Source organism: Musa acuminata, chromosome BXJ1-1, assembly GCF_036884655.1.
Source record: "Musa acuminata AAA Group cultivar baxijiao chromosome BXJ1-1, Cavendish_Baxijiao_AAA, whole genome shotgun sequence".
NCBI lineage: Eukaryota > Viridiplantae > Streptophyta > Magnoliopsida > Zingiberales > Musaceae > Musa > Musa acuminata.
In genome coordinates this window covers 2,764,643-2,789,823 of record NC_088327.1, presented here as the reverse complement: position 1 = coordinate 2,789,823, position 25,181 = coordinate 2,764,643, and the positions used below count along the sequence as shown (strand labels likewise).

The 25,181-nt window shown below is 39.3% G+C and overlaps 4 protein-coding genes across 6 annotated transcripts; 3 read left to right on the top strand and 1 right to left on the bottom strand.

Annotated features, from left to right (window-relative positions):
* On the top strand, positions 1–4,228 carry LOC135606279 (uncharacterized). The gene is made up of 2 exons (XM_065097302.1): positions 1–264; positions 3,610–4,228. Exons 1-2 carry the CDS (start codon positions 71–73, stop codon positions 3,974–3,976), a joined length of 561 nt encoding a protein of 186 aa, XP_064953374.1. The 5' UTR covers positions 1–70; the 3' UTR covers positions 3,977–4,228.
* Positions 4,229–8,237: 4,009 nt separating this feature from the next.
* Positions 8,238–15,478, top strand: LOC135606183 (uncharacterized). 2 transcript variants are annotated; one of them, XR_010484724.1, is made up of 10 exons: positions 8,238–8,809; positions 9,232–9,279; positions 9,440–9,499; positions 12,033–12,119; positions 12,199–12,303; positions 12,603–12,716; positions 13,855–13,955; positions 14,690–14,801; positions 15,088–15,314; positions 15,381–15,478. XR_010484724.1 is itself a non-coding variant. In XM_065097081.1 (9 exons), the coding sequence occupies exons 1-9, from the start codon at positions 8,252–8,254 to the stop codon at positions 15,208–15,210; spliced, it is 1,308 nt and encodes a 435-aa protein (XP_064953153.1). In that variant the 5' UTR covers positions 8,238–8,251; the 3' UTR covers positions 15,211–15,379. The 2 variants fall into 2 exon arrangements, 1 of the variants encoding a protein (XP_064953153.1); XM_065097081.1 differs by lacking the exon at positions 15,381–15,478 and having other exon boundaries at positions 15,088–15,379.
* Positions 15,479–16,336: 858 nt separating this feature from the next.
* Positions 16,337–17,995, top strand: LOC135606230 (peroxidase 57-like). Its single transcript, XM_065097212.1, has 3 exons — positions 16,337–16,789; positions 16,876–17,224; positions 17,408–17,995. The coding sequence occupies exons 1-3, from the start codon at positions 16,592–16,594 to the stop codon at positions 17,848–17,850; spliced, it is 990 nt and encodes a 329-aa protein (XP_064953284.1). The 5' UTR covers positions 16,337–16,591; the 3' UTR covers positions 17,851–17,995.
* Positions 17,996–18,521: 526 nt separating this feature from the next.
* Positions 18,522–23,613, bottom strand: LOC103978609 (peroxidase 56). 2 transcript variants are annotated; one of them, XM_009394460.3, is made up of 7 exons: positions 21,458–23,352; positions 20,894–21,062; positions 20,381–20,447; positions 19,647–20,115; positions 19,379–19,567; positions 19,118–19,313; positions 18,522–19,028 (listed from the first exon to the last, which is right to left on the bottom strand). In XM_009394460.3, the coding sequence occupies exons 4-7, from the start codon at positions 19,929–19,931 to the stop codon at positions 18,622–18,624; spliced, it is 1,077 nt and encodes a 358-aa protein (XP_009392735.2). In that variant the 5' UTR covers positions 19,932–20,115; positions 20,381–20,447; positions 20,894–21,062; positions 21,458–23,352; the 3' UTR covers positions 18,522–18,621. The 2 variants fall into 2 exon arrangements, 1 of the variants encoding a protein (XP_009392735.2); XR_010484694.1 differs by lacking the exons at positions 18,522–19,028; positions 19,118–19,313; positions 19,379–19,567; positions 19,647–20,115; positions 20,381–20,447 and having other exon boundaries at positions 20,929–21,062; positions 21,458–23,613.
* Positions 23,614–25,181: the final 1,568 nt, after the last annotated feature.

Here is a 25,181-nt window from a genome sequence, read left to right as displayed (position 1 = left end):
GCAAAGCAATCCCTATATTCTTCTCGGCATCCCGCTTCGGCCAGTCGAAGCGCCGCGATTCACACCGGCGATGGCCTTCAGATCGAGGGAGATATACAACAAAATAGCGCGCAAGGTAGGGGGCTCGGTGCCTCCGGACGTGATGGATTCGGTGAAGAAGCTCGTCCCCAACAACAAGCTCGTGATGGGGCGGGCCAAGCGCGGGATCTTCGCCGGCCGCCACATCCAGTTCGGGAACAAAGTCAGCGAGGACGGCGGCAACAAGTAAGTAAACCTTCTCGATCCTGCCTCCTTTATTCTCCTGGTTCTTTGATATTTCGATGTTCTTGATTCTTCATTTTGCTCTATTTGGTTGGAACTCTGTTGAAATTTTGTTCTTTTAATGTGGAATCGGACTACGGAGGCAGGGATATGGAACGATCTGTATTCTTCACTAAGAAAACAAAGACAACATTGTATTCCCTACGTTGTCCTTAAACTTCACCTGAACCTGAAAAGAACAGTTTCCCCCTTTCTCTCGAAAATGTTATAATTTAATACAACTAGAAATGGGATTCAAGAAATAGTTCACCGCTACTCGAAATTTTGTACTTTGTTCTAACATCTTATTAGTTTCTTCTTGTAATTATGCTCAGAAACCAACACGAATTGTATAGGGTGTTATCTCTTGCCTTTTGTTGCACTTTTCCCTGACTGACAATGGCTTAAGATGTGAAATACGTTCTTGAGCACATGGATGAACTCATTTTTTATGTTAAAATTGGGTCAAGATAAGGTCCGGGCCGAAGTGCTTGTAATGTAAATTATGTGATTTCTTCTCCACATTCTTTTGTTTCGGTGTCATTATTTCTTGACAAGAGTTGTGAACTCAATTGGTATGAATAAGCCGAGGTAGTTACTTTCTACATCCAGCATTATTGTAAACTGTGTTGACCATAAAAAATTATGGAGAAATACTAGGTAAGTATGCATCTTTTTTTCTTTCTCTCTTTAATAATTGTCGATCATATATCTTGTTCATTGCTCTATCACCGGTCAGTTTGGAAGATGAGATTTTCTTCTTATTTAAAGATAATGGGATCCTCAAATATAATTTCATTGGACAGATGATCATGGTATATTTCCTAGAAGATGTTTTTCTCTGTAATTACTCCCCCCATTATTGCTTGGTCATTCAAATCAAAATCTGGCCACTTGAGATTTTAAAATATGTGACAATTGTCATAGCTTTAAAGTAGAGAGAAATGTTTAAGCATAACAGTTGATTGTCCTTAAGATAGAATACAAAACTTTATAACTAAATTGTTTGGCCAATCTGATTTTGCTTCAGCCTTATTATAAATTTGGTTAGTAATAGCCAGAATCAATCAAATTTTATAGACCCAGTTGGTTTTGGCCATTCTAGCGTATTTGTCAACCACAAAATAAGAAAAAAAGGAGAGGAGGAGGTGGCAGACATGGGAAGGGAAAGAAAAAAAAACATGGAGAAAAGGTGACACCTGACTTTATATGTGAATTGTATGAGAGATTGTTTTGCTGTCACATCGACCATCCAGCAGCCACTATCACATTCACTGCAGTTGCTGCTGCAGAGTTGCTTGTCAACTATTGTTTTAGATAAACAAGGGGAGATGGAAGGCGAGGACAGAGTAGCTTTTGGCCTTTTAAGATAATAGAGATGGATAAAAGAAGGTCATGAAATGGCCACAATGGGGTCCATTACTCATCATGTTGTATATTTACTCTTAACAATATCTTTCTATGATATGAGTCCATTATTTTTTGTTACTATCCTGTATATTGTTTTCACCTTATGGTATATGAAAGTAAAAGAATTAGCATTTTTTTCCTTAAATTCGTTCGTTTTTGTAATGATTTTGTTTATATTTGTTTAGTTTTTAAAATCATTTTTCTTGCTGATCTCAATTTCCACACCCAATCTAACCAATCCCATTTTCTCAATTGTATTGCTCCTATCTGATCCCAACTTCTGTGCAGATAATACAAGACCTTGCTTTATATTAGTAGGTATTTTTCCATAACAAATCAATGGTGGAAATGGAAGTAACTTACTCGAAACAGCTAGGATACTTGGGTTATTGTTATTTTCATTTTTGTGTTTTAATCTTGAGTTTCAGATTTACATTTACCTGAATTCTTTAAACATATAAGAAACTATAACATATTATCTTATGTGGTTATCAAAGTTGGAAATTCCAATGATAGAGTTAACACATTTGCTTGAAATCTGGGAGTGATAGCCCTTTTTTTTTTGTAATCACTGTCTAGGATTTCTTGGTCTAGAAGTGTTTATATTGGTGATCATAGTCATCATGAGTCGTAATTAGGCTTACTACCAAATTGTTGCCTATGAATGGGTGGTCTTTGGTTGGGATTGTTCTGAATGTTGTATTCTACTTGGTGGAATCTTGGACTGTTGTTTTCCATTCTGTCCATTTCTGCTTTATGCATCTATTTGTAGTTTTGTTCTCTGATGAAATGTTGCTATCTTTCAATGATGATTAGAAAAAAGGATGAGCAATCAAAGCATCTTTAGTAGTTAATTGGATTATTCTTGTTCCATTTTAAATTTAATTATGTCAAATATGCAATGGTGTTTACACCACCGTTTTCTTAGCATGAGTTTCAACTCTGTAAATTTTCTTTCTGATTTAACTATGGAAATATGAAGCTGAAGTATAACCTTGTACATCTTTCTATGGAAATTTAGAAGGATGGATCAGTTCCGATCTAGTGTACTTAATGCTTTTCTTATTGCTTCTTTGCCTAAATGGAATATGGTAGGTCGTGGAATGCTTAGCAAAAAAAAAATCGAAAATGACTGAATTATAGTAGATTTATCTATCTTGTCTGGTAGGACAGCTATCCAAGCACGAGCTCCAGTTTTGAGATATAAGGAAAATCTATGAAAGAGCTGCTGTTGTTCAAGTGTCCTAACTGGCGTTACCATTGTCTTCCTTTATTTTGAGAGATCATCTTGAATGGCTATTAATGGCTATGAAATTTAAAATGAGAATAGCTTAATAGTTTGCTGGGAGAGTGTGTACTGGTCATTCTTGGCATGCTCCAATCTCTCCCTGTTTTTTTTTTTCAGTTTACTTAACCCTGGTGTACTTCTCAGTCTTAATTTAGCTTCTGCGTCCCTTGAAAGTGGAGTCCACATGTGACATGAAGCATAAATGACAACAACACATGCATACGCTGAATGATGACAAAGCTTAATACAAATCAACATGGACTCTTGTGTGTGGACAACACTTTGATTTCCGCTAACCATGTTTCAACAACAAAATGAACAGAAGATAAATGGGAAATCTTTAATCAGGCAAAGAACATAAACCCCCGAGTGAGCCACATTTTCAGAAGATGAAGGTGAAAGATGCTTCATTTCTTTCTTGACTTGATTGTCTCAGGTTATTTGCAATTTGTATTGTTGTTATCTTTGAGTTGGATAGGGTTCCAATAAACATTAATATGATGGACCATTACTTCATGTCACTGATATACGAATTAGAATTATGTCATCTGTACAGAATGTGTTCCTAAGTCATAGGAGCTTAGATCTGATGTAAAAATGTTGTGGTACAGGTCTAGAAGGACATGGAAGCCAAATGTGCAGGAGAAGCGGCTTTTCAGCTACATCCATGATCGACACATTCGAGTGAAAGTCACCACTCATGCTCTCCGATGCATTGACAAAGCTGGTGGGATCGACGAGTATCTTCTGAAGACACCCTACCATAAAATGGGGACAGAGTTAGGCTTGGTCTGGAAAGCCAGGATTGAGAAAATGTACGAACAGCTTGGAAAAATGGAAGTGGGTTTCTTCTCTCCTGAAGAGGAGGCCAAGATTGAAAAGGGGTTTGAAGAGATAGCAGCTGCCAAGAAAGAGTTTCAAAGAGAAGCTCGCAAAGCTATGGCGAAGCAGAGGCAGATGGAAGGTGGTGGAGCCTAGGGTGGTCAGACACCACATGCTCCAGAAATTTGGGAAGGAACTACTGAAGATGCAAGGCAAGATGAGCATGAGAATTTCTAGAGAATCAATTAATCAATATTGTTTGCTCTTTCTATTTGTTGAACAAATAGGAGCTTTCAGTTATTCTGATGAATGCTTTATGTAGGTCCTGTCAGGAACAGAGTGCCCTAACTCACCAGAAAGGAACGTTGTAATGTTTTTTGTGCCAGGATCAACCATGTTCTTCCAATATGTACTTTGCTGTTATTATGCAGCTGATTGCATATATGAACATTTTACACCACCACATTGGCAGGTTATGCCATCATGCGTTTCAGCTGTATGAAAGTTCATACAGACTTGTACGACATGTTTCATCTTTCTTTTCTCTGTATTAAGTTGCTTGACCAATCTAACAGAAGAATGTCTGCCTTAAAAGTTAAGCATATTGATTCTTATGGCAGTAATTTGGCTAATTATTGAGCAAAGTGGATGATGTATTTGTCTATTTTCATAAGCTTTTTTATGCATGACTTGCGGTTGGAAAAAGCACGGCTCGTTCAACCCACTTCTTAGAGGCTCGTTTCCCTTATAGGGGGTACCAATTCACACCCAGCGCGCGTTTCCCTTTACGACATATAAGTATCGGTCGCTTCCTCCGTCCCAAGCAATTCGACGATTCCCATAAAACCCTAATCACATCGAATACCTCCACGCACGGGAGGTATTATGGGGCTGCTGTCCTGGTGGAAGGGCAAGGGAGCGCAGCCCCCTCGTTCGTCGGCAGCGAAGGGCGACTCCGAGAAGAAGCCCGGGGCGGTGGAGGTACGGAGGCCTGCGGACGTCACGGTTTTCGAGTTCGGCTCGGTGGCGGCTTCGGGCGATAGGATGACGCTCGCCGGATTCTGCCCCGTCTCGGACGAGCTCGAGCCGTGCCGGTGGGAGATCATCCCGGCCGCCGGGTCCGATGCCCCGCAGTTCCGCATAGTCTTCTAGCTGATTGGTATTTCCGGGAAACAACCTCCTCATTAATGTATCGTTTTATGTCGCGTAGAAAAGCTTGGATTTTTCGTTGCTACAGCTCTTTGCTTTATCAAATTTGATGTCTTGATTCTCATGAGCCTTTGGACATTGTGGACTTGTGGTTTTCTGCTCTTAAAATCTTTATTATGGGTATACATTTCCTTCTTTAATGATTGTTGTTTTTCAGTGAATTTGATGTCTACTTTATGCATCCAATCTAAAAACAACTCTATTCTTATTAGGCTAATCTCCGTACCTCATAAGAACTGATAATTGCCAAAATCCAGCCTACAAATGATAATTAGAAACAGTGTCTTGGTTAGTAAATGAATCATCGTCTCCTCCTTAAGAGGTTCGATGCCCGAGTCTCATGGACGTGACTCCACAACGGTCTGACATAGCTCAATTCTGCAAGGAGACCCCCTTCGCTTTCTCATTGTTTCTTTTCAATGAAGAAGCCATTGGATTAATAAGATACCATGACAAATATTGCCAAAGTTTGTTGATTTGGTGACATTTGATAAATAATTGAGTTAACATATTGAATTATGTTGGTTTGGTAAATTTCGGAATCACATTGAAATTTATTTGGTTTGTAATGATGTCTAGATTGTGGTATTGTTTGCTTATTGGTTTTCTAGAGAAGAAACAGATAGTAGCTTGTCTTACGGGAACTATCGGTTTAGGTAGAGCAATTCCTGCACCATTGCGGTTCTATTTGATTGAACATATTTTAGTTGTTAAGTATTTTATAAGGCAGGCTGTTGTGTGTTTCTGGAGATGAAATTATGTCAACATTATCAGGAAATATCTGTAGGGTATTGTCTGGAATTGAGCTTATAGTTTCACATGCATATAAAATGAACTTCATTAGTTGTATTGTCGATAATTCTCTTTGGTGATTTCCCATATATGTTGCCAAAGTTTGTTGATTTGGTGACATTTGATAAATAATTGAGTTAACATATTGAATTATGTTGGTTTGGTAAATTTCGGAATCACATTGAAATTTATTTGGTTTGTAATGATGTCTAGATTGTGGTATTGTTTGCTTGCTGGTTTTCTAGAGAAGAAACAGATAGTAGCTTGTCTTACGGGAACTATCAATTTAGGTAGAGCAATTCCTGTGCCAATGTGGTTCTATTTGATTGAACATATTTTAGTTGTTAAGTATTTTATAAGGCAGGCTGTTGTGTGTTTTTGGAGATGAAATTATGCCAACATTATCAGGAAATATCTGTAGGGTATTGTCTGGAATTGAGCTTATAGTTTCACATGCATATAAAATGAACTTCATTAGTTGTATTGTTGATAATTCTCTTTGGTGATTTCCCATATATGTTGCCAAAGTTTGTTGATTTGGTGACATTTGATAAATAATTGAGTTAACATATTGAATTATGTTGGTTTGGTAAATTTCGGAATCACATTGAAATTTATTTGGTTTGTAATGATATCTAGATTGTGGTATTGTTTGCTTGCTGGTTTTCTAGAGAAGAAACAGATAGTAGCTTGTCTTACGGGAACTATCGGTTTAGGTAGAGCAATTCCTGCACCACTGCGGTTCTATTTGATTGAACATATTTTAGTTATTAAGTATTTTATAAGGCAGGCTGTTGTGTGTTTTTGGAGATGAAATTATGTCAACATTATCAGGAAATATCTGTAGGGTATTGTCTGGAATTGAGCTTATAGTTTCACATGCATATAAAATGAACTTCATTAGTTGTATTGTTGATAATTCCCTTTGGTGATTTCCCATATATGTTGCCAAAGTTTGTTGATTTGGTGACATTTGATAAATAATTGAGTTAACATATTGAATTATGTTGGTTTGGTAAATTTCGGAATCACATTGAAATTTATTTGGTTTGTAATGATGTCTAGATTGTGGTATTGTTTGCTTGCTGGTTTTCTAGAGAAGAAACAGATAGTAGCTTGTCTTACGGGAACTATCAATTTAGGTAGAGCAATTCCTGCGCCATTGTGGTTCTATTTGATATAACATATTTTAGTTGTTAAGTATTTTATAAGGCAGGCTGTTGTGTGTTTTTGGAGATGAAATTATGTCAACATTATCAGGAAATATCTGTAGGGTATTGTCTGGAATTGAGCTTGTAGTTTCACATGCATATAAAACGAACTTCATTAGTTGTATTGTTGATAATGATTTCCCATATATGTGCTTTTTGGGTGACAGGTGCAATCTTGGAAGTCCACCAGATGATACCACTATGTTTGTGAGCATTATAGACTTTTTGAAACATCAAAGTGACATATTGGAGTTTCTGATTTTGCTGGTGAACCTTATATTTTAGTATGTAACCATTAGCTATCAAGGCTATTTTCAGCTGGGTAAGGTTTAGAGAACTGTTGTCATTCATTTGTATTATACAAATAGTATTACATGGTTGTTTTGTTTTATGTTCTTTCGGCCTAGTAGTTTTGTGCTTCTATCACTAATCTAGCATTCAAATAAAGATCACAACTGATCTGTTGGTGTAATATGTCAAACTCTTCAAGGAAAGATGACCTAAAAAGCTGCATTGAGACAAAAATGCAAGTCTCTAGAGTTGACAAAGCTGGGTTATTATTAATGCTAGTCATACATGTCCTATAAGTCATGTGAGTGATAACATTTTCTCGAATCATAAATATTTTGACGATGAGTTATTACAATTAAAATATTTAGCTTCCTTAAATCTTTTTTTTTTATTTTTATTTAATACACCAAAGTGAACAAGAGACAAGATTGAATCTTCGCTCTTTTCTCTCATCACCTCCAAACACTAAGCAAAATTAGCTTCTCTTATATGGAAAAAAATCAAGATAATTGCCAATGGATTTAAAGATTTGGAAATGAGACTATTAACTGGAATCTCAAATCAATCCGATACTTGACCCAAAACCAAGCAGAAATGTTAAGTATGGATCCTAATATTGAAAAATATGTATTGTAATCCTAGATGGATCACGCAATGGCATCCCTACAATCCGGTGACTCCATTAGAATCTCTTGAGGGCGAAGACAATGACGAGGTAGAGTTCATATAAAGCATGGAATCACAGTTCAAACCGGTCGGACCGGACCGGACCGGCTCTTGCTCTAAAGATGGTGGGTCGGGAGTCGGCTGAACCTAATTCTCCATAGTTCGAAACCGGTCGGGAGGTAATTCGTCTCGTCCGGTCCGGACCGGCTTTTGCTCTAAAGACGTAAAAGGTTTGGGATAGGCGTCAGCGTATCATCGGGTAATGATACGCTGGCCGCGGACTCGCGTCCTCAACTCGGCCCAGTCGTGCCCTTTTCCCCCACCGATCCAACGGTGCCGCCGAGTCTCCGTCCGGTGCTTCTCCTCCCTCCCTCGCCTCTCCCCAGCCGTCCGTGTATATATAGGTTTCCATAACCCTTCCCATCTCCCCTCTGCGAAGCTTCTTCCCCCTTTCTCCTCCCCTTCCCGTTCCCGGCGCCGCCCTCTGCCGCCTCCGATGGAGCCCGCCGATGATTCCTCGGTTGTGTCCGAGACCTCTTCCGCAGAAGACTACGTCCACGTTTCGGAACCCGCCGCCGACGAGCCGGCTCCTAACCCTAACCTTGCGGCGCAAACCGTACTCGATTCTGGCATCCTTTCCGAGGCTTCGAGTGGTGGAGGATCAGGAGGCGGCGAGGGGTCTGCGGAAGAAGGGGCAGCGGAGGGGAAGAAGGTTTTGCCGGAGGATCTGGCGAAGGGCGTGCTGTTCTTGCAGTGCGAGTCGTCGGCTGAGGGGGGATCCTGTGATGTGTACCTTGTCGGGACGGCCCATGTATCTCAGGTGATCTGATCTAGTAATTACTCTATAAATCGCATTTCTTTGTGGAAACAAAATGACATTTTTCGAGATAATTCTGATTTTCGATATTCTATTAATGTCTCCCCTTTGTTTTGTTTTCAGGATCTTAGTAATAAATAAATTAGAGCTTTCAATTTTGAGTTTTTATTAGCTCGTATGTGCTGACTGTTATATTGATTTTCATATAAATTTATTAGGTATTAAGAAGGTTAGCGATAATCTGACTTCTTTGTTTACCTGATTAAAGAAAGAAATTTTGAGTTTATGTGCTTGCTTCCAAGTTTGTACCATTCATTCCGTTTCTCCCCATGTTTCTGTTCTATATTGAGCATTACTTGACTTTTCAAGGCATTGATTTATGTGCTGTTAGAAGCTCATATCTAATCTTATATATGTCTTTGTAGGAGTCTTGCAAAGAAGTTCAGGCCATCATCAGTTACTTGAAACCTCAGGTGCTTCCTCTTGAATCTCAACAATCACTTGATTGATCAATTGGTCGTATAGCAGGTTAGCAGCCTGCGTTAGAAAAGTGGCATTGTTGATAGATTGGTGGTGTGCTGAAAATTTATTGCTGTTGAACTCATGTATATGTCTCTTTGGTATTCAATGTAGGTTGTTTTTCTGGAGCTGTGCTCAAGCAGGGTTGCCATTTTGACTCCTCAGAATCTTCAGGTTGATATATATCAATCAACTTCAATTTTGCACATCATAATTAATTTTTAGTAATTACATTCACTAGTACAAGCTTTTGGAAGACATTGCACGGGTATTGTTGGAGTTACTAGAACCTATGTAACTAAGGAGACATAACCGCCAGCACAAGTTAAATGCATTTCATTTTTTAGTGGATTTTTAATAAGCATGTGTAATGCTTAAATTCGTAGTAGTGTGGTTGGTAATAGCTGTTTAATTGTCTTGTATTAAGATATTAAAACAGTAATAAAATTGTGTTGTATATAACCAAAGCTCAAGTTTTAAGCTGAAGGTATCCAATATCACTTATCCATGTATAGATAGTAGATTCCTCATTGAAAATTGTACATCGAAGGATAAGTCATATCCTTTTCAGAAAGAGTATCATGTTTGAATGGTAAACTTCTATAGACAACAAATTGGTAACACCAAGGTTCAGAATAGCACAACTAGAATTCCTATTGGAGATAGAGATAGAATTAGGATTGAGATTGGAATTGGGCAGGATCAATTGGCTCAGTATTATTGGATATCAGATTTTTATGAAATGAGTTGGAGATACTGGCTAAAAATCATCTTAGAAGTCCTGGAAACTGGATGGTTTTCTACCATGACTGGCTGATTTTGTTACTTGCTGTTGATTCAGGCTTATCCCAATTTGGATTGGCTGGTATAGCAAGTCATATTATTTATAGTTTAGCCAATTTCTATTGGTGTTAAAGCTTTTCATCATTACGTTGGCTCCTTATGCTAAATTTTGTGCTTTTATTTTTCTAGAAGTAGGATGATCGGGATCATAGGTACAAGAAGAAAATGGGATCTAGGACTAAAAATGAGAAATTGTAAGAGCAGTAGTAGAGACATGGGGGTTAGGAAGAAGAGAAAAAAATAAGAGTAATATATGCAGCTTCTCACAGTTATTAGGATTTTCACGCTCTTACCACATTTCTCTGAATTGTCAGTGCAAACAATCTGCTCTCCCTTACACCAGCAGCAAGCATGAGTAGATTACTTCCAAACAAGATCAGCTTTTGGTTGTTACCATCTTTCTTCCAAGAAATCTGAATGCCAACTAAGCTCAAATGACTTGGGCAGAACACCATGATTGTGGAGATCGCTAATAAGATCGGGCTTTGGTGAATGCCATCTTCCTCCAAGTAGTCTGAATGCCAACTAAGTCTGAAGGACTTGACGAAAAATTCACATTGGTATGCCATTTCTAAAATCGAAGGATTTTCCGTTATAAGTTGAGACAATGTGGAGTATATGCTACTTCTGGATCTTATTGGGGTTGTTCTTCCAACTATTCAAGCTCGATTTGATGTTTTTAAAAACAATGGCATGTCTAACAATTACTTGATCAACAATATCATAACCTAAGAGTTGAGAGAAATAAGTTCAGGAACACTGTGTCACCAAACTTTATGCTGCATTCTCCTGCATACTTTTGCTTCTTTAAATAAGGACAAGTATGGAGGTGACAGCAGCCCAAAGTTCGGTGAGACCATTTCAAAATAAGATGTGCCACATATATATCAGTAGCACATCTTCTCTGCTAAGCACTGGAGATTGTGGACTCCATAAGGTGCCTTTCTGTTATTTTCTGCTGTTCTTTGTTAAGCTGCATTGGCAAATTAAGTATTGTTTTGGATAAATGGTCATGAATGGTTAAGATCTATCAATAACTTTGGTAATGCTGGTTCATGAACCATATGAACTCGATATTTGTTCTTGATCTTAAGACATCTGAAAATCCTGAATGCTAATTTCAAAATTAGTGTTGCCTTTCATTTTACCTTTTCTTTTTGCACATTCTTTTTTTTTTTTCAATTTACCATGACGCTTCATCAGTTGTAGATGTCCAAAATGGTTCTCATGAATAATTCTCTTGGACTAATGAGTTCCAAAATCCTTCTTTTAATCTTCTTTGACATTGTTTGGCATAATTTTTTTTAGCTTTATCTAGGTTGAATGGAGGTGCAATAGAGTTATCTAATGTTAGGTGTTGTAACACTACTACAAGAACGTAATCAAGATTGTAAGAAGGGGGTATTGGTTCTCCATATTCCCTTCTATAGTTGATGTCTTCATTACCATCCTTCGAGCATGGAAGAACCATACATCAATTACAAAATATGGGTTGCAATTAATGGAAATTGGAGAAGTAGCTTCCAGCAAAGACCAATTTGATTCAAGACTAAAAATTGGAAAGTACAGGCAATAACAAGTTTGAACCTGCAACCTCTTGTCTGACAAACTAGCATTGTACCTAAGATATTTCCTTTTATTATTAGTCTTATTAAAAGGATTAACATGTAACTATTAATAAGGATAAAAATTTTCTGAAAGATTAAAACGTTGGAATATATACTTTTACTTTTAGTTGGACATTCTTCAATGTTCACATAAGTTTGGTTGTTAAATTTCCATCAGATCATTTTGCTAATTTATATATTATATATCAAAATGTCAATTTTGTCAAACTGTTCTAGTTTTTTACTTGTTTTCTCAGGTTCCCACTGTGAGTGAAATGATTGACATGTGGAAGAAAAAGAAGATGAATACCTTTGGGATTCTCTATAGCTGGTTTCTTGCCAAGGCATGTTTTCACACTTTTTTTTATTGCTATTTGCAATATCAGTTATTAGCTGTTATTAGGGTTTTGTATCATATGTTAGGTTGCTCACAAACTTGAAGTGTTCCCTGGCTCTGAATTTCGAGTAGCATTTGAAGAAGCAATGAGTTATGGAGGCAAAGTGATACTGGGTGACCGTCCTGTTCAGGTATGAGACCCATTTATTTGTGTCTTCACATGACTTATGAAATTGTTGTTTTTTGTAACCTTCTATGGTCCATTGCTTCATTTGATATTCTTGGACAATTAGCTTGTTGTTGTAAAGTTTGTTGCGTGTACTCTTTGCTATGGTTGCATTTCATTCTGATAGCAGTCCTATGTGTAAGTAATCTATTGCTATCTTTGGGTTTAAGGATTTGTCCATTTTAGATGAATAATTCCCAGAACCTATTTAGCTAACCAGCATTTTCTTTGTGCATTTTGCTGATGTATTCTTGATTTTTGCAGATTACTTTACGAAGAACATGGGGGAAGATGACACTGTGGCATAGAGCAAAATTCTTGTACTATATACTCTTCCAAACAATCTTTTTACCTAGTTCTGATGATCTGAATAAGATGGTAAGCTGTCCTGTTTTCTGTAGGTACTTTCTTTTGGCCTTCTTTTGGTCATAGACTTACATGCTACAACTGCTTTGCACATATTTTGTGGTAATTCTTGTAACATGAAGAAGGGTTCCATCATCCTTGTTTTCAGCTTCTCTTTTGTTTATTTCCATACTTATAATATGCTGTTGTAAATTATAATAGACACTTAAAAAGAAAGAGAAATATAGTTGCTGTTACCTATGTTTGGTGAACTAAAATGAGTACTGTATCTGGATAGTGTTTGTGCCTTGCACATTCCATAGGGATCAATCAATGCCTGAGAAATTGTTAAGCCCCAGAAATATTTTGATCCTAAGAAAAGCTGTTATGTAATAGCCTTTGCTAGACATGCTTACAAGCTTACATTTGTTCTATAGATAATTGTTCCTCTGACCTGACCATGTACTTCAGATCAGGTAGTACCATATTTTTTTTTAGACAAATCAAGATATATTTTTTTTCCATTTTGACAGTTGGTTGTAGAGTTAAATTTCTTTTTTGGTTACAAATTAACATTTGTTGCCTTCACTGGTGGAGAATAGTTATGAAATTCTTGTTGTTATTATTTGTAGCAGGATTATATAGTCAACAGAATGGAAATAAAGAATTGGATCCATCATTTGTTTAAGTTAGTCTTGCATCAGTCTTGGTATTTAGGCCCAAATCTGACCTGTTATTTGATAATTGTGAATTTAGTCCCTTCCAACTTGACTTAGGCAGACACATTATCTATGCCTGGAGCAGTAGCATTATATCTTGTCATTTATATTTATTTTCTCATTCCTATACCTAAGATTTTTATATAAATGAACTTGATATTTAACTCCTTTTTTATTATTAAATCATTGTTTACTGATATGCCCTAATGGTGAAGAATGACTTTTACCTGGTTTTGTTTTGCTCTTTGTATTTTGTGGTTTTTGTTTCATCATACATATATTGCTAATAATTAACATAAACTTGGTATTGTGTCTGATTTTTTAGAACAATTATAATGCTTGAGTTATGATATCTTGGTGTTTTAAATAGTGTGTACTAATTCATTGTCTAACTTATGTTTAAAATAATATCTTAATGTAACTTAGATTTTAATTATATTCTTCTCTTTTAGTTGAAGGAAATGGATGATGTTGATATGTTGACCCTCTTCATTCAAGAGATGAGCAAGGCATTCCCTACTCTGATGGAGACACTTCTTCATGAGCGTGATATGTTAGTATTAATTTATGCTTTGACTTCATATATTTATTGTTTATTATATGTTCATGGTTGTATCTTCTATAGAATTGTGAGTGGAAAATATTCATGCTAGAGGGTGAGCTTGGTCTCATTGTGCAATTATTTCTTGCAATCTAGGTGACTGGACTCGGGTAATAAAAACATCTTTGCTTGTAAGTCCAAGACTACATATATTGACCCTTTCTATGCCCTACATTGGCACAATCCTTGTGCATTGGCTATCCAATTTTTTTGCTGAAAATACTCATGCACTTTATATTTTAACTAAAAGATTCAGGAGTATTGGCAGATAATGGTAGACAAAATTGTTTGGTGCTGAAAATTGGACTCAGTTTCTATTTCTGCTTATCATTTAGGAAACTATCCTATGTTCAACTATCTTCGCACACTCCATTTTCAAATCTTGAAAATTCTATTATCTTAGTTTGGTGCCCAAAATTTTAACCTAGTTACAATATGAATATTTAGTGTTTCTTATCTTGATCACATCTAAACTACCACTGTCAATTTCAAACAAGCCATTCGCTCTAATACACTAGTCAAACTGGAAGCCTTAAAATTGTTGTTTCACTGAAGTAGTGTAGATCGTCTGTGGTTGACGTTTAGTTGAGTTCCTTGAGCATTCATCTTAAAGCTAAGGTTCCATTTTCAGTTCCATGCTTTGGATATAATGTCATTCTTTTGTTGTCCTGGACTTGTATGTGCAGGTACATGTCATCGACATTATTGAAGGTTGCAAGAGAACATTCTTCAGTTGTTGCAGTTGTTGGCAAAGGGCATTTATCTGGAATAAAGAAGAACTGGGAACAGCCCATAGAGGTATATTTTCCGATCTTTTTACTCTTTGTGGATCTGACGTTTAGATGATTTCGAAGTGGTCTATCACCAAAGTTCCCAGGTAATCTGTTGTCGGAATCCTTGGATAGTCCCAGATTGAATAATTGCTGTTTGGCAAACTGTCTCTTCTTAGTTTGCAGATATGTTTCACTTTAGTGTATTGTTATTTAGCTGTTGAAGTGTCGAATTTCAAATTGTGCTTCTGCTTTATACACATATTCTCCATGTACTTACGTTCTTGAATTACCGCTGATCTTTAACATTGCAGATAAAGCGTCTGCTGGAGGTTCCGACACAAAGTGTCGGTCCATCAAGAACAAAAATTTTAGCATCTGTTGGCGTCGCGCTGACTGGGGTTGCTACTGCTGTCTACCTTCTGGGCAGGAGGTGAATGTGTGGAAGGGTCAATCATTTAGAGTTTTAGATGAAAGAAATGCACTTTAAGAGGGCTGACAAATCATGTGATACATACGTTCCAAACAGCAAGAAAAAATGGTAATTTGCTAAGCTTTGGCAATGATACTAGGATTTTATTATAATCGATTCTTTACCTTGTTATAGATCCTTGCATGGAGATATCTAGAATCAGCTTGCTGAAGTTGTGTTACAATTGATTCTTGCTTAAGCTGTGTTATACATCTAAGATTACCGGTGCACTAGGCTTTCATCGCTAGATTTCGAAAGGATCAGTGTATGTTTTCTCGTCTTGAAATTCAATTTTGTTATGCAAACCCTAATTGTCTGTAAAGATCAATTTTATATGTCCATGGTATTCTTGGTAGTAATGGGAGGGCTGACTTAGGTAGGCTAATCATACTTTTAAGAGCTAATAAAGTCCTTGTTGATATTAGACTAATCCCCTACACAATGCTATCTCCATGTTATTTGTGGACCCTAAACAAAACACCCAATGAAATCATTCTGGAGGGTTCTAGAAGCAGTGCTACTCAATACATGTAGACACAGTGGCCATTGGTCAACTTAAACAAAACTAAAAGAAGCCAATTTAGGCTTAATTAAGCTAAACATCTTTCTTCTTACTGCAATCTCGAGACTTCTTGGTCAACCACTAAAAGCCACAGTTTAAGAAAGGTGCGCAATAAATAATGCTTTGGTTTGTATCAAACTTCGCCACCACCAACACTCCCCAACTCGATCCAATAGCTTGCTATTTGATATCTGTGTGCAGTGCATTTCTGCCATCATAGCCCTGCTCGGTTTCATGAACTTGACAGCGAAGGATGAGCACAATGGAGACTAAAAAGTCTCCTCTCCTCTGCCTTTCTTAGAGAAACAGCTTCTCTGAACCCTAAAGCATTTACTCAACATCTCGCTGCTAAGAAATAGATTTCTCATTGGATACTTGTTATTTGTTTTGATTCATGTCAATAAATACCATTTACAGCGTTGACTATTTGAGTACTGTGATTGATTTCTGTGTCCTGTAAACTTCTCCATACTGCTGCTTTGAGTAGAGAATTAGATGATCAATCTCATGAGAACCTGACATTGTAGCTCATCAAATCAAACATGGACTGGAAGAAGAACAAATATTAATGTCAGGTCCAGGAAAAGAGTGAAGCAGCAACTGCGTCCATGTGCACACATTCATCACACTGAACTGGCAGGAGGATCCCAAGAAACAAGCAGTAGGAAGCAATCCACTTGGGAGTCAAATGAACTCCAGATTACTCTCACAGAAGTAAGCTCTCGTGCTCTCTTATAAGCTGCCATGGAGGACAGCAGGCAGCACACCAGCAGAGAGCAGAACCATGGCAGCGCTCTCCTTGGTTCTCGTCCTCTTAGCTCATGCTCCAACCATCGTCGTCTCCCTGCAAGTCCACTACTACAGGAATTCTTGCCCCAGAGCAGAGATCATCGTTAAGCAAGTGGTCCAGAAGCACTTCCTGCAGGACCCATCTGTTCCTGCAGGCCTCCTCCGCCTCCATTTCCATGATTGCTTCGTTAGAGTACGTCGCAGTAGGTTTCTCCGGTTGCTCGTCGATTGAGTAGGAGTGACTGCTCGCTATACCAACCCATCGATCTGCTCTCGCAGGGATGCGATGCCTCTGTTCTCCTCGACAGCACCGCCGACAACGTGGCCGAGAAGAAAGCGGCTCCCAACCTGACACTGAGGACCTTCGACGTGATCGACGACGCCAAGGCCGAACTGGAGAAGGTGTGCAGCCGAGTGGTGTCGTGCGCTGACGTGCTGGCGCTCGCTGCTAGAGATGGTGTGGCGTTGTCGGGCGGAGCAGCCTACGCTCTTCCCACCGGGAGGAGGGATGGCGCTGTCTCTATGGCTTCCGACGTCCGTTTGCCGAGTCCCTACTTCTCCATCCAAGCCGCCGAAGCTGCTTTCCGAAACATCAGTCTAGATTTGGTGGATCTCACTACGTTATTAGGTCAGTTTAACGTCACCTCTCACGATTCTTAGATTTGGTGGATCTCACTGCGTTATTAGATCAGTTCTTATACTAATTATCACGATGCAGCGATCCGAAAACATGGGTCTTTTAATTTCATTGAATCCAAATCACCGTCCAGAGATATTCTCTAAGAGTATTACATTCATGTTCTGAATTCAGGTGCTCATGGTGTTGGATTCTGCCACTGCGGATTCGTGATCGACCGACTCTACAACTTCCAGGCCACGGGCTTATCTGACCCCAGAATCGATCCCGCCATGCTCGCCACCCTCAAGCAGCAATGCCCGCCCGAAGTCGTGCTACCCAGCAACGTCACCAAGGACCCAAAGATCTTCTTGAACCAAGCAACCACATCGCCGCCCTTCGTCCTCGACACCTCCTTCTACCACGGCTTGCTCAACGGGAAGGCAGTGCTGCAGTTAGACCAAGACTTGGCTTTCACCGACGTCACCAGCAGGTTGGCCGCGCGGTTCGTGAGCAACCCAAAGCGATTCATTCATCAGTTCTCCAAGTCGATGATCAAACTCGGATCCGTGGGAGTGTTGACAGGCGGAGAAGGAGAGATTAGGTTGAACTGTCGAAAGGTAAATAGTAAGACATGAACAGCAGCTTAAGATGAAAGAGCACAGTATACCAATTACAGATGTTTCAGTCTCCATTCCACGGACTGACTGATATCTTCATTCATCAGCATCTTGTACTTCCTGCAATGTTGCAAATAAAGAGCTGCATCCAAGTCTTTTGAGTTGAATTGCAAGAATTTCTGACATGGCACCAAGTTTTTATTTTTTTTCTTGTACCTTTTTGTTATTTCGTATAATATCTTTTATTTAGAAAAAAAAAACTCATCCTTGGTCTTCATCCTTCCTCGACGGTCTTCGCTCCTTGTCATCACTCGTAATCTTCACCTCGTCACAAGATCCTACTGCTCTCACACCACTCAAAAAGGCTTTACCATCGTCCTCGTTGCCTCCACATGGCCATTTATCGTTGTGCTCACCACCTTTGCCTTGTCCGTAAAGGCCTCATCATCTCATCATCATCATCTCATCATCATCATTCTCATCGTCACCTTTGTCCTCGTGGCATCATCGTGGAGCATCCCCTTTGCACTCGCGCCCTTGAGAAGAAAGAGAATAGAAGGTGGATTGAAGAGAGAGAGAGAGAGAGAGAGAGAATCATTTGTTTAGCTGTACTGAGCAATAATGTCTATGAGATCAAGAAACCATTAAATTTCTTGTCACCTATCTATCAAATGTTACTTCCTTCAATCTGAACTTTGAGACCAAATAGCATATATTAACCTCCACAGAGCAACAAAATCCTGAATGCAAGAAAGACGCAACACAACCGCAACAATTTCAAAGCTCCTACTAGCGGTTGACCAGAGCACAGTTCTTCCTGATCTCCCCTGCTTTGCCTGTGAGCACTCCAACCTTCCCCATCTTCACCATGGCTGATCCGAAATCAGCAAAGAAACTGGACTCAGGTGACTTGAGCCTGGAGAAGACGTAGTCTCTGGTCACCTTGTCATGGAGCAGAGCAGCGTCGGAGTGGAACAGCCCCCTTCTCTTGGCCACCAGCTCGTAGTACTTGGTGTCGAACGTCGTCGAGCTTCCAGGCACCATCTCGGTGGTCGTGCCGTTGCTCGGCCTGCATTTGCTTATCAGCTTGATGGCATAGTGTGGATCCAAGGTCGGGTCGATCCCTCCTTTTCCATGGTAGCGCTTCAGCCTCTTGTCGAACGAGAAGCAATGCGAGTTCCCTATGGCATGTGCTCCTGCACGAGGAGATTAAGCTGTTCAACGATCAAAACCAAGATCTCAGTTCATGTTCTTGCGTGTAATGGATCAGATTGCAATACGATGCCTGATAAGATTGCCAGGTCTCGGGCGGTGAGTCTCTTGGAACCAAAATTTGCCTTGAGCGCAGAGATATTGGCATAAGAAGATGGCAGATGAGCTTCTGCCTCGGAGGCTCTCGATACAAACCCGTCTCTTCGTCCGGTCTCGACCTGATAAAGGCTTTGATTCGTCATGGCGATCCCCTTCCCGAGACCTGCAGCCTGAGCGCAACAGCGGTTCAGTGTGCTTGGCATTCGATCGCAGGGCAGGAAGGCGAAGAAGCTACCAAGGACACTGCATCTCTGGCTGCAAGGGCGAGGATATCTGCACAGGAGACCGTGGCAGGGCATGATTCCTCTAATGCTGCTTTGGCCGCATCGATCACGTAGAAGCCATCGAGTGTTAGGTTTGGCTTCGCGTCCTTCTCCGCCAAGTTCTTCCTGGTGGAGTTCAGCAGCACCGATCCATCGCATCCCTGTTTCACATGGATCGATCTGTTCATCTGTGTACGAACGATGACAACAGAGGGAGGACGGCAGTGACTAGAGTGTTACCCTCACGAAACAATCATGGAAGTGCAGCCTGAGGAGTGGAGCGGACACAGTCGGGTCGTGGGAGAAGAAGCTGTCCACTGTTGTGCGAACAATCGTCTCGGCTTGAGGGCAGGACTGCTTGTAGAAACCCATCTTGAGGCCATGGCCATTGCTTGAGCATAGAAGGGAGCTCAACATTGCTACTTGAAATAAGAAGCCTGCAATAGGATTCCCAGCCATCTTGGGTGGTGAAGAAGCTGTATCAACAGTCATCTCTTTATACTGGTGCTCGACTGAGGTGGTCATGGGCAAGGCTGGTGATCTACTGATTTCTTCTCTCTCTCTCTCTCACACACTCTCACTACTTCTTGCCAAAGGTCTAACGTCCACCGACATGACATGACTTGCTGCAGCAACTCACTGCTGCATATGCGGCATGTCTTTTGGAGATTTAGATAGCAGTCGAGATAGCAAAGAAATCCACCTTTGGCTATTTTAATTCATAAATATAAATATATATAAGATGTAATACAGATAAAGTAAACATTAGTCACATATAGACAAGGATAAAAGGTCAAGTGATAATGTATTGAAGTTGGCTATTTTAAGCTTCCTAACATTTCCAGATTTGGCATATTCTGGACAGGTGGGACCCTCAATTGAGCTACATACTTAATTAAAAATATTAAATATAATCATAATATATAAAAACCATAAATACGCCAAATCTAATGTTGCAAGTGGAGGGCACGTACCGGACATGGTGCCTATGTGCTGGCGGAGTCTTTGGATTCTGACCCAAATCTAATGTTGCAAGGAGGCCTGCATTCACAACAAAAGGAACAGTGGAGATGAGGCTAAAATAATGGCTACTTGGTATGGTAGAATTTGAATTTGAATGCTTGATGATGAAGCATGGATACCACATTTTTCAACATACAAGCTTAATAATAATATTTGTTGTGTTTGTCATGTTCATCTGTTGTTTTCATGGCAGGTAGGTTTGCCTTGCTGATTGCCTGCCACGATCTGTGGCAAGTTTGACTGTCATCTGAGACTAAGTTTTGTTTATTCTGCTCAGATTGTGCTCCAATGTAAAATCAATGGATGCATGTAATTTGTTTTGGTATAATCTTCCCTGTCTAAAATAATGGTAAATGCAATTCTATGTCACAAAAATTAATATTTGTGGCAGCAGTTTCAGGTGATGCAGCTGCTCAGCTCTTGAAATGCAAAACTAAGAACAAAAGAGGGAAATAGAAGCATACTTTTCTCCATTTTCACTTCTAAACCATGTCTGATCTTTAAAGCTCCCATTCCACCTCTAGAAAAATTTATACTGGAGCTGATACTACTGGCGAAAGAATTTAGTGCTGATTTGAATGATGCCAATCTAGACAGCATCCAACAATGAACAAGTATAGTTCGGCCAACCTGCTACATAAAAACATAGAAACTGATTCAGGTTCTGTGAAGGCATAGGGTTATTTACAGGCATATCAAAATTGTACAAGTATGAAAAATGATTATTCATACTATAGTCAAACTTTCAACTATTTTTGCAATATTAATCAAATACATTAGCTGTTGGACTTTGCCCTCAGTCAGTATTCTGAGAAAAAGTTGAACAAGAGGAAATCACATGCTCATGAAATCCTTAACTGCTCTTTTTTGCATGAACAGATGTGATCAGATGGATTGATACAGCCACAGTGTCAGATAACAAGGACAGTAGAACGTATCTTGTTATCTGTTGATGTTGAAGTGCAATAAAGGCTAGTTGTGGTTATTACCAAGCTTGGGGTGGATGTCAAAACTCAAGATCAACTCACCAAATCATCGTGTCACAGAAAGACTTATGCTGAACAGTTCAAATTTATCATCATCTCGAACTCATGCTCCCAGTTGCTTGCAGTTAGACAAAGATTAAACTGCTATCGCTGCTCCGTGGTCTTCTCTATAATACATGTAGAACTCAACAGAGTCTTATAACTGATTATTGAAGAGAACAAAAGCACCTATTGTAGTTCTTGATCTTTCCCTTGTCATCGTGTCACCAGTAATCTCCACAAGAACAAGATCCCCTATAAAAGTGATGAAAACGATTTGTGTCCCTGACAACAAATTTCCTTGAAGTGACCCTCGAAATAAGCTTGATTGCTTCATGGCAATCGTCACATACTCGAAGGTTCTTGGCAATCCTTATTGGCATTTCCGGAGGCACTTTCAGCAACCCAAAAGCAATTGCAAGTCTCTCGCTATGGCTACACAGCAACTTCTTCTTTTCATTCTCTTCCACATCAAGCAACACATGTTCTGTGGCTGGCATGTATCCTGCCCTGCCTATCTCCTCACTTAATTCCTCCAGCACTTTGTAGATCTTGTCAGACTCCCAATGTGATCTATCATGCGCCCCAAACACATAAACTGTGTCTTTAAGCTCAATCCAACTACATCCAGAATCTTTCAATAACCCTTTGGCGATCATCATTTGTCTCACTCTTCCAACATTGTGCCATTGTCCAACCGCAGCATATACATTGGAAAGGATTACATAGTTAGCAGCATTATGAGGCTCAAGTTCAAAAAGCCTGTAGGCCATTCTCTCACCAATCTCCACATTACGATGAACCTGACATGCTCCAAGCAATGATCCAAGCATACTCCCACTTGGTCTCGTGCCCATATTCTCTATGAACTTTTCAGCATCGTCTAGTCTTCCTCCCCTCCCCAACATATCCACCACACATGCATAATGTTCAACCCCAGCCTTCACACCAAACTTCTCCTGCATGGTCTCAAATATTTGCAAACCTTCATCAACGAAGCCAGCATGGCTGCATGCAGACAGGATCACAACTAAAGTTACATAATTTGGGTGAAACCCTTGGTCTTGCATTTTCTTGAACAAATTCAGAGCAATATCATACTTTCCATTTAATGCAAAACCTTCGATCATTGAAGTCCATAAAACAAGATTCTTTTGGTAAAAGCTAGTAAAGATCGTATAAGCAACGTCAGGATCCCCACACCGGGAGTACATCGTTACCAGAGCAGAGCCAACGATCAGATTAGATTCATATCCATTCCTAATGACATAAGCATGAACAGCTTGCCCTTTTCTCAAGGAAGAAAAGAAACCACACGCAGGCAACAGCGCAACAACAGTAAGCTCATTCGGTTTGAGGCTGTCCCCAAGCTGCATTCTCGAGAACAATGCCATCGAGTCAGCATAGCTTCCCATGGAAGAACATGCCTGGATCATGGCAGACCAAGAAGCAACATCTCGAACAACCATTCTATCAAACAACTTACGTGCTTCGTGAACAACTCCAAAGGACCCGTAAGCATGAATGAGTGAATTCGCTACGGACAAACACCCACCACAGCCACACCTAACTACCATCGAATGCAATTGCAGAGTCAATTCGAGGAAGCCAAATTCAGCAGAAGCCTTCATCAATCCCGAAAATGTGTACGAATCAGGTCGCACCCCACGCTCGAGCATTTGCACGAAAAGCTCAAAACATCTCATCATACTTCCATTCTTGGCATACGCACAAATCATCGAGGTCCAGAAGAACACGTCGGAATTTCTCTTCGACATTCTATCGAACAGCTTCTTCGCGTCGTCAATCCGGCCGCAGACGGAGTAAAGCTTAATGAGCCTCGGTAGCAAATCTCGGTTTCTCTCGAATCCGTCTTTCCGAATATGAGAATGCAGCATCTTCCCGCGTTCCAGTGACTTGGAGTCGATGCAAAATTGGAGAAGAACACCATATTCTCTGGACGTAAGCAATCGGCCTCTACTCCGAGGAGCTTCGACCGAGATGGAATTGGCCACAAGATTGGGAGACAAAGGCGAACAAATCGAAACCATTTGTCTTCCCTTAGCTTCAGATTTCTTTAGAACTCACCCCTCCTTTTTGAAGATTTTTTTTTTCGAACTGTTTTTCTTGCCTCTTTGTTGGTATTATTGTTGAATTACTTCGATCCGTTATATTATGAAATCTCGATAGGTTGTATATATTATAATAATAATAAAGCCGTAAGTGATAATTATGATAAATAGTAAAATTGTAAGTCCAACTATGGCTGATTGAAGACTGATAAGTTAAATTAAAAGCTAATTATATCGTCAGTTACCTTTAACGTTTCGGTCCATATATTTTAAAAAATTATATTGATATTATATAATTATAAAATAAAATATTTAGATTTATTTATCTTAACGTCATCGATTTTATCAACGAAAGTATGAAAATAAAAAATAAAAAAATAATTTTAATATTTTAGTTGGTGACGACAATGGACGACATCAATTGTGGCAGAGGACGGTGTCGCTGGGTCACAGGTGACTATTGTGGATGTGGAGAACGATGATAAGAGGTGAAGGTCGTTTGGTAACTAGTCGAGCCAATGTAGATGCAGAGTGGCTCTCGCTAGTTATAGGTGTCCTATAAGCCAATCACGTGAGTGATAATATACGTGAAATACTATGCAATCTTTTTGCTTATTATTATTATCGATATTTTCTCACTTTATATTGTATGTTGAATATATTGTGATGTACATTGATTTATGCAATAGGAATCAAATCGTGATGAGATCATGATAATGAAATTGATTCGCCTTTAAACATAAATCCTAAATAATTTCGATCGTATGTTACTCAAGAGAAACGTCGAGATAACCAGATAGACTAGTGTGCTGTAGACATATCCATATGATGGAAGCGGTTGGTCTCATAGTTGCTCGTGTGGGGACACTAGGGATACAGTGTAGGTGCTCATTGGAGAATAGGTTCACTGATTGATCCACTCACGGAATATTGGATAGTTGATAATACCTCATTGTCAGACAACGATTCTATCATCCTAATGGTGTATCTGGTCCTTAAACTTGAGACACCAAGGATGTCCTGTATAAGTACTTATCTCTTTGATACCAAACTTATAGGTCTAGAAGTTTCAAATCTAGTATAACCGGCCATCGGAAGTGGCAGCTAATCTTACAAAGGCAATTGAGTGTCGATAGAGGATCATCCATTCTAAGAAGAATATCCTGTGTGTTCTTGCTCAGACAAATCCCTGGTTAGGGTTATTCGAATTGAGAAAGAAAGAGTTCTCTAGAAGAATCCGATTAGAATGAGACTCAAATAGATTCTGTATAGGACTGACAACACCATACTTGGTATATGACATTTGGGATATTAGATGGATGAGGGACTATAAATACACGGTAACTGAGGATAGATATGTCAAATGGATTGGATTCTCTTGTATTGTCTGGGGACTACGACATAGTGGCTTAATATGTTCGTAGTTAATGAGTCAAGTGAATTATTATAGAGATAATAATTCATTGAGTTAGAAGGAGTTCTGACAAGTATAACTTATGGCTAACTTGATATTGAGCCTAGAGGGCTACATATATATGGTAGGTATTGCCACGAGTCAAGGTTCGGATATAAGATATTCGTTGAAGCCCCTATCTTATTGGATATTCAGTGAACCCTTGAATTATTGGATCTTATGAATAAAATCAAATAAAAGA